This window comes from Dipteris shenzhenensis, chromosome 14 (genome assembly GCF_047967505.1).
Source record: "Dipteris shenzhenensis isolate YYH24624 ecotype China chromosome 14, Dip_SZ_1.0, whole genome shotgun sequence".
In the NCBI taxonomy this organism is placed as follows: domain Eukaryota; kingdom Viridiplantae; phylum Streptophyta; class Polypodiopsida; order Gleicheniales; family Dipteridaceae; genus Dipteris; species Dipteris shenzhenensis.
In genome coordinates, this window is record NC_141609.1 from 31,368,920 (window position 1) to 31,377,966 (window position 9,047).

Genomic DNA, 9,047 nt, shown 5'->3' on the forward strand with positions numbered 1-9,047 from the left:
TAATATACTTTCAAGGGGATGTATCTGGGTGCTTCATTACAAAACTTACTAAAATGTAATCTAGTAGCTTGCAAGATTTGAAGGTTTGCTCTATGATTCCAACACTTTCACGAGATGATGCACTTGGATGTTGGACATCCATGTTTTCTTGCAAAGGTGGTAGAAATCTTCAAGTTGATGAATTAAGGGCAAGTGACCTCCAAGTGACTTCCATTGTTATGTAGTAGTTTAGAACCACCCATGCTAATCCATTAAAATAAAAATACATTTCAAAATTGTGGAAGGCCAAAAAGGAAAATGATAAGAAAAGTTATTAGGTGTGCTTGATCTTGAAGAAATACCCATGCTTGTATTATAAACAAATGATTTATCCCTTGAAAAGAAGACAATAAACATCCTCTTTAAAAAGATTTCATCATATGCCATAAATCTTATTGACTCCTCTTCGATATTGAACTTGCATGCAAATGGAAGCGTCATGATATCTCTGAATTGATAGACACAATACTATTATTGACAAAATTGAGGAGGATAGATCATCTACTTTTTCATATAGTGAAAATAATGATGATCTTGATTGTAATGAACATATCATTGTCAATAAAAATGATGAGGCCCTCATAGAGAAACACAAAGCTCATCTCACATTCTTAGTTGTGAAATAATACCCAAGTAACTCATATATCTTTCAAAAAAAATGTATATAAAAAAATGACAAATTTTCAAATGCTTTGACCGTAAGGAAATTTATATGGGCACTCTATTTGCTTCTAAGAATTACCATGATAATTGATGTTCTTAAAATTGCGATTTAAATCACCCCGAGTTTTTAAAACTGCTAGAAAAAGTCTCAACTTTTTACATTAAAAAGGAATATATCAGTTAGTTCTCATTTTGGGCAAGGGTATCCACTTTATTCGCAATACTAGTGCTTTTATTTATTTCTTACTTGTATGCAATGGTACCATTTTATATGCAATGGTGTTTCCCACCAACATAAGTGAAAATAGGAAGGTGTGATTTGATAATTTAAATTGTTGAATACAAAGAAACACTAAAAATATTGTATGAAAACTACGCATCTATAGTCCTAGAAACTAATGGAGATGGCAAACACTTTTTATAAACGTTTTCATGCCATGAGATGAGTAATTATTGAGCAATAGTCTAATCATTGTTAACTTTTCCAAAATATTTTAATACTTATTTTGTGCTAAAATGTTAAAATATTTAGCTATTGCAAGTGCAACCTTCAAAAACTACTCCCACTTTTTTAAAAAGGGGAAGTAATTAACACTTCAAACGAGCCTTAGAAGCTACTAAGAGCAAAGCTAAGCCATTGAGAACCGATTCATGCATGGGTATTTGCTACACAACTTATAATTATTTTCAAACTAATTACTAGCTATGAAAAAAACTCTTAAGAGCTTGCAAGAACTAGGGGTGTGCACATCTAAAATATACAAAAATAGCAAGCCCTTGTACATTATGGCCAAGTATATATGGTTATATTTCAAAGCTATATATTTCTTGGCTATTTTCCATATGCATAAGTGAAAACGAGTTTAGATACAGGTCACAATCTTAGTACATATGACTTTAATCTATATAACTATTAAAGCTACAAATGTGAGCAACCATCTAGTGAAGCTTTAGCGAGTGAATGAAGGGAAGCTAAAGCCCATCTCTTTCTTATTTGATCTAAAAATCTTGATAATTTAATAGCATATGGCATTTGATAATTGCTTCCACATACATCCCTTTAATTGTCTCCTTAATGTGTTGGAACTAGTGACAAGGTTCCAATTGATTTTACAACTTTTTTAATGAAACCTCTAAAAAATTGTACTACTTATGCTCTAAGAGTGCTCTAAAGAGATATAGCAATTTAAAAATTCATAAGCATAAAATGGGACCATCCAAAGAGCCACCAAAGACATGAGTCATGACTATATATATAAAACATTCTAAAAACGTAAAAATTTCCCAAGCTACATAAATTTTCGTTGAGAGTGATTAGTGGCAACTTGCAAGTGAAAAAATAAAAACGAGAAAAGCTAAGCAAATGATGCTCATTGGGATGACATGTGTCATTATAAACACACAATTTCTTGCAAGCACACAAACTAAGGACCGAGCTGCTCACCCTTCTCCTAAGTTTAGATAATTGAGCACAAAACACGAACAAAAAACCCGTTGAAACCTGTCGTTTAAATGAATCATCCTTCTCTAATTTTCTCCCAAGTTTAGACAATTAAACACAAAACCCGAATGTAAAACTTGTACTTTGAGTTGCTGAAGTAAGCCGATCTTACTAACTTAATTAACACAAAAACCTCTATTTTGAGTGAATCATAGTCGTGTTGTGGCACGTACTTTAATGTGTTTGTGATAATGTAGGTTTATAGAGATGCATTCCATCTTTCGAGTCATTTAAGCTGCAGGGGTTGTTGAACTTGTACTACAGGTTCATGCTGCAAACCCTTCATTTAGAATTTGCATCTGTGGAGGTTTATGCTGCAATCTTCATTTACTATTAAAATCTGCTATTTCTCATTTGCAAACAGTTAAAATATGTTGGCACTGTATCACTTCTTTTCAATTCCCTCGATCTGCATCGAGTTCGATTTCAGAATGGTAGCGCGCGATCACTCCAATATCAGAAGCTTCTCTTTGATCTGTTACCAAATCCAGCTCTAACATCGCCATGCAGATGCTCCGATTATGGGTCTATCTTGCCAGCCCAGTAGCAAACTTCCTCTGTCTTCAACTAGCGTGTATCCGTCGCATGGGTACAGACCCAACAGTAGCTTCGACTGATTCACTGCATTTGCGCTCAACGGCACGTTTTGGAACCCAATTCCTTCCATCATCTTTCTCCATTTCTCCAGCTTCTCGTGTCTTTCCACCCTCTCGGGTCCCTCGCAAGCGACTATGTTGGTAATCTCGTTGGAGAAGACCAGTTGTTCCACTTTTGTTCGTTCGGGACTGGTTTGAGGAAGAGTAGCATCTATAGAGTCGAAAATCGCTGAATAATAGTGGAGTGCTTCCAAGAATCGGCCAAGGAAGAATGGCCCGTTGTGGCTCGCCTCTTGCTCTACCAGCGTGAAGATATTTGGAGCCTGCTCTCTAATCATGTGGAGTATGCCGATAACTGGGCTCATGGGCTCTGAAAGGAGCCGGTGCAACCTGTTGACCGAATTTACAGCCAGTGCTTCCCCGATCCTTCTCTGAACCATATATGACTTTAGATTTTCTAATCTTTCTCCCACAGCGTGGAATTCGAACGGCACGTGCAAAGATTCCGCTAGCTCTGCAAGCCTTTTTCCTGTTTCCTGCACAGACTCGAGCGGCATCCCAACTCCAGTAATTCTAAGATGTGGTGCACCTCCGGGACGAGCCGCCAACGCTTGAATGAAAGCTGGCCACTGGTATCCCTGAATGATATCTAAATCCACGATATGTACCCTCTGCTCCCCCTCAAAAGCTTCGAATATAGCCTGATTCGAAGTGAAGTGAGCAAACTTTACGTAAGGACACGCTTGGTACAGAATTTGGAATGCAGCAAGAACTTCATCAGCTGTTGCCGGATCGAAAGACCTCAGAGCCATGTAAGACCTGCTCCCAGTCCCTGTCAATCTTGAATGAAGAGCATCGGTGAAATAGGCCGCTACCCTTTGCATGGAGTCGCCATTTGTAGAGACAATCTCCTGCAATTGAAGTAAGATTTCTTTTGCGGCGAAATATTCTTCTCTGGCAACAGCTTCAGCACATGCGAGAAGAAGGTGAACCAAACGCAAGCCGCTGTCTTGATTTTCCTGCACAGACACGAAAATTATATTATGCTTTGTTGTTTTGCAACCTGCATGACAGACTTACAAGTAAAGTCGGCGATTGTGGAGTGCCTCTTCCATCGGCAAAAAGCATGCTCAATTTGTGATTAGAAACCGGGGGCAACAGCACAGAGGGCAACAGATTGGACATCATTTGAGAATTTAATCACATCGAAAATGTCGCATTCAGCGATGTGAAACGGCAATCTTTGCATCGTGCATTCAAAATTTCCCGGGAATAGACACCGTACCGATTGAGATCTCCCTGGAAAGCCCATGGAGTGCATCATGCCAAGAGGGTGCCTGGGGTGAAGACCTGCCACCAGCTCTCGCTGACCGTTTTGCGGTAACGAGGCTCCGTGTCGTTGCATAGGCTGCATATTGTTCATCACGGGACTTCTTTGCTGATTCAATTGGTGAGAGAGGTAACCCATGGACGGAAAAGAGCTCGGTAAGTTCGGGGGGGAGTTTGAATACGAGCTCGGGGAACTGTTCCCAGAAACATCGAGGGAGTTTCTTCTTGATACTCTACTGAAGTCGGCTGCCCGGAAGTCCGTGGAAGGGACGGAAGGGGTGCGGTTATGGAATGTTGACTGGGGCCTACTGGAAGAGGTGATGGCTGGGGGAAGGAAGAGAGGGGTAGGAGCCTGCCTCCGAGTAGATTCCAGGCGACTCAATTGAGGTGCACTGAGTACCTTATGGAGGGCACTGGAAACGGGCTGGTAGGGCGATTTTGGGCTAGATGGGATTCTCGGCGGTTGTTGATGATGATGCTGCTGATGCTGCTGCTGCTGTTGGGAATGATAGAAGTGCGCGGTACCAGGAGATCTGGCCTGTTGGTGAGGCGGAAATCGGTACGAGTCGAGATGAGAAAGCAAGCTAGAAGAAGACGATTCCTGCTTCAGGTCAGCGTCGAAAGGCGGCTGGGAGGATTGTTGGTGCGGGTCTGTGTCGAAGTCGTCGCTGAAGGAAGAGTAAGCGGAAGCCAAATCGGGAGGGGAGGAGTCACGAGCGGGGGAGAAGATCATGGGTTCGGGGGGGGGGTCGATGAGTTCGTCGATGAGGTCGATCCAGGAGGAGAGGCTATCGGGGGGGGGGTGCTGCTGCTGCTGCAAGCGGGAGGAGGGACTGGAGGCGGAGGTGTAGTCGAAGCGAGGGAGGAAGGCATCGGGGGGAGGGGGAGGATCATTGATGAGCAAGCTAGAAGGAGGTGAAGAAGAAGAAGGGCTTTGGGGAGCTGGGTGAAGTGAGCGATGGGCAGCCAAAGGCCGCCCCATGCTCCCGCAAAGTGAGTCCTGCATGGCGCCGACTTACGTGAAAACGTACGTCAAAATTTGTACGTGAAAACCTACGTGAAAAACTTTGATAATCTCCTAATCGGCCAACTTTATTACATCAATCCTTCCGTCGCCCTCTTCCCCTCCATAGCCTGTGGTGCTTCCATAGCCTATGGCTATTTCGATGGTGCCCAAGCTCTGTCGGAAGCTTGGCTATGGCGCTCGCTCCACCTCCTCCTTTGCACACTAGCCTTGTCGTCGTCGTCTACTCGCCCATCTGCATACTTTTGCAGCTTCCTCCTCCCGCGCGCAGATAATGCAAGCTTTTCACTCCAGACGTCTACTCGAGAATTATTGGAGCTTCCACGTTCAACACTGAACACAAACTTTGCTCCATAGAATGCTAACTTTGCTCCATAAAGTGCAAACTTTGCTCCATATAGCCTTCTCTGGTGATCGCACATCTACTCGAGAATCATCATGTGTTTGCAGCTTTCACCTTCAACAGAGAATACAAACTCCCGTGCAAACTTCACTCCATAGCTCCTCTCCTCGCCCCTGATCCACCGCATCCAGCAACAGTTGCAGCTGCAAATTACTTTCTGTGCTGGCTACTAATCACTTTCTCTGCTCGCTAATATACAATATGCAAAAGTTCGCAGCTTCGCCAGTCTCTCTCTCTCTCTCTCTCTCTCTCGATCGATCTCGATCTCGCTCGCGCGCTTGGTCTCGCTCTCAGTATTTAGCCCTCTGGCCTGCTATACAATTTGCAAAAACATTCCATCTTTGACACCGCCTCTCTCAAACTCTCTTTCACGTCTTAACCTCACGCCCTACCTTCTGCTGTAGCTTCCTTGCCTGCGCATACTCGAGTCCCCCCGGTATCATGGCTCGCGCACCTTCTCTAGCTCCACCACCACCCGCACCCCCACCGAATCTCCTCCCTCTCAACTAGTGTGCGCACCAAGCGAAGAAACCTCTCTCCCTTCTGTTGTTGTCTTTGTTATTGTTGTTGCTGCCCTTTCTGCTAACGCTCCTGTAATCAGCACCTTTGGCTTTTGTCACGCCCCTGCCCCGCCCTCTGGCAAATCCAAAGACTTTGGCCTCACTTTCCTCCCAGCCTCCCTGCGCCGCCCTGGAGACGGTCTCTCCAAAGAGCCGGCTCCTTCGCTTTATCCTCCCGAGTCTTCTCCTCGATCAGCTACGTGGAACCCCCGGCGTTCCCTTCAATGTGCTCTCCCAACCCAACCTGAATCCTTTTTGAGCTCCCAAACTAAGCCTTAGCACATGGATGGGGCTAGCATGGGTTTAGGATGGGAATATTTTTGTCATCATTACTCCCATCCTACACCAAGTGGTTTGGGAGTAGCCACTTTTTCTCCCATCTTGGACCATGGCCTCTAGACCCTCACAGCCGGGATTCAAAAACATGGAAGGATGACATGTGTTCTTGTCCCCACAAGGTCCCCACCTCTTAAACACATGAAATGATGCCATGTGTCCTCTTCCTCCTAAACCCATCCCTAGTTCTTTTTTTGTTAGCACATGGTGGGATGGGAATAGGATAGAAATATGCATGGGACCACCTTTTCCCATTCCCATCCTATTTCTTCCCATGTGCTAAGCCCCTAACCACCCCTAGACATGCTCAAATTAATTGAACACAGGTAGGCAGAGTATCACTCCCAACTTTTAGAGTGCATTATATATAGTTTCCAATCTTCTCCCCATGGTTTTAGGGACTACCCCTAACATCTGGAAAATTTGGAAGATTAAGTTTGCAAATAGGATTGCCTACGTTTTCGTGGATTGCAACCAATTACACCATCCCGTTTCATTGAAAAGTCACTGCAACCTTTTCAAAAATACGTAGAAAAACATTTCTTCTATTGTGTCTGTTGTTTGAACCTCACCATGTGTAAGAAAATAGTACGCAGCGGAAGATAACAACAAAACGCAAGTACACGATGGAAAGCTGGAGAGAATACAAAAATTCTGATATACCAAACTGCTGATACAACTGATGGTTGGCTGTCCACCCGTGCGCTCTACAGACAGAGCTTCGATGGTGATCTAGACAGATGCTGGACGGAGGACTATGAGCGTGAAGAACTGGTGATCTGATGATAGGGGGTGGCCACTTATATAGTGTAAGTGGTTGACGGTCGGCCCTGTAATAGGCAGTCGGCCTAATAGACAGTCGGCCTGGAAGACCAACCGACCCTTCAGAAAACATGCCGTCGGGCAGATGAAGGATCGCGCATAGGTCATACCGTCGGGCCTGGGGCTACCGGCAGCCCCCGGACCCTGCCGCTGGGGGCTTTGCCCCCAGACCCCCACCGGGGGCCTGCGCCCCCCGGACCCCCTGCTATCGGGGGGGCTATCGCCCCCCCGAACCCCCCCTTTGTGCAGACGGGTATCTACTCTTGGCTCCTAAGCCGTCTCATAACCATCTGGTCTACTCTAAGACCCCTTCCAGTGTCTAAACTGGGGATCCCTCCCAATATCCGATACCCATCATGGCTTCTCCTCATATGGGGGCCTTACAACATTGGGTACACAGAATATTGGTGGGTTACATGAGAGGTGGACATTTGAGCTAACTCTAACACCATGAGCATCGTAGGAATGCCCTCTTAGAGGAAATCATAACACAGTTACTATTTTTGGCCTTGTTGCATGACTATCGTGCTGACTAAAGGGTAAAGGGGCCAATAAAGAGGCAACTACCTTTGAAATGTCACTAGCAACCCCAATAGGTAGGGAGGTGCCATTCAGTACTCATCATACAAAAAATGGTGTCAAGCTCCCCTTTCACCTTTTTTTTGGATAAACAATTCCGTAGTACTGGCCCTCACTTGACCTACGCATTAGCTCTCATAGTTTTCTATGCTCCACAAACTTTTTAAAAATCCTAAAGATAAAAATTAGCTCCCTATTACTACGTGATGACAACAATAACTTCGAATTTGAATTCTAAATTCATTAAGGGCGTTTTTGCCATGGATTAATGCTAAAAAGTTAGCCCTCCATAGTATCGTCCCCCTTACCCTTCCAACCACCTTGAAAATTCACATTCTTAATCGATATGAAGCTCGTGGTAAGCCACAAGCTTCCCATTGCTTACTTGCAAAGGCATTTCTTCGAAGCCATTGCGATTGCTAAGATAGTCTCAAACAAATTGAGAGACTACCAGATAGAAATAGAGAATATTGAAAAGAAACAGAGATTGGGAGGGAGGGGAAGGGTAAAGAGGTGACATGAGACATGAGAAACCATGGCCCATGAGGATGGACATGGTAATTGATTTCAATCTAATGGCCCGCATTGACTAGATTAAATCCAAGGGCCAAGTTCTTCCAATGGTCATAACCTTGCTATTAAATTATAGATTCTCGTCCTAGTCATTTTAAATGGTGTCAATTAGCATGTGACATGCTTACCTTGTTTGCGCCTCCCTCGTGGCATTAAGAATAACTATGAGAATACCACTCTTAAACACCCCCTACATACCATGCACATGCTAAGGCATCAAGAAGGACCACCTTACCATGCTCATGCTAGCAAGGCCTTTGTCAAATTTTGATGTCATATTTGGTCATGTTAAATTCACCTAAATACCTTGATTTGTTTTCACCCTCTCTCATTTTCTTTGTATTGCATTCTCTCTCTTTCTCCTCCTCCTCTTGGAATGTTTGATCATACCCTTGCTAATTAGTAAAAGGTATGGGATTTGCACCTTATACGGGTAACGTAAGGTGCAAACCTTATAAACAATGACATGTAACACAAGGGAACAAGCATGCATAAAAGTACCCTTATGTTAAAAACAATACATTTTTTTCACAAAACTTTTACAACCCTTCAATTGGTACATGTTTGAAGGTCTTCTCTTGTGCATTGACTTAAATTTATTACTTTGGATGAGTATTTTTAA

At 43.7% G+C, this 9,047-nt stretch overlaps 1 protein-coding gene across 1 annotated transcript; it reads right to left on the bottom strand.

The window, feature by feature from the left end:
* Window positions 1-2,696: 2,696 nt before the first annotated feature.
* Window positions 2,697-5,574, bottom strand: LOC147894471 (protein SCARECROW-like). Its single transcript, XM_087385318.1, has 3 exons — window positions 5,362-5,574; window positions 4,085-5,128; window positions 2,697-3,818 (listed from the first exon to the last, which is right to left on the bottom strand). Exons 1-3 carry the CDS (start codon window positions 5,572-5,574, stop codon window positions 2,697-2,699), a joined length of 2,379 nt encoding a protein of 792 aa, XP_087241444.1.
* Between the last annotated feature and the right edge of the window lie 3,473 nt (window positions 5,575-9,047).

What these genes read in the sequence shown, in the direction of transcription:
- LOC147894471 (XM_087385318.1), bottom strand. Translation starts at nt 5,574, where the DNA reads ATGTGCGATCACCAGAGAAGGCTATATGGAGCAAAGTTTGCACTTTAT. An exon ending in GAGTAGACGACGACGACAAG is followed by an intron (nt 5,129 to 5,361) that starts GCTAGTGTGCAA and finishes GGCGCCATGCAG; the next exon opens with GACTCACTTTGCGGGAGCAT. An exon ending in TTCCAGGGAGATCTCAATCG is followed by an intron (nt 3,819 to 4,084) that starts GTACGGTGTCTA and finishes GTGTCTGTGCAG; the next exon opens with GAAAATCAAGACAGCGGCTT.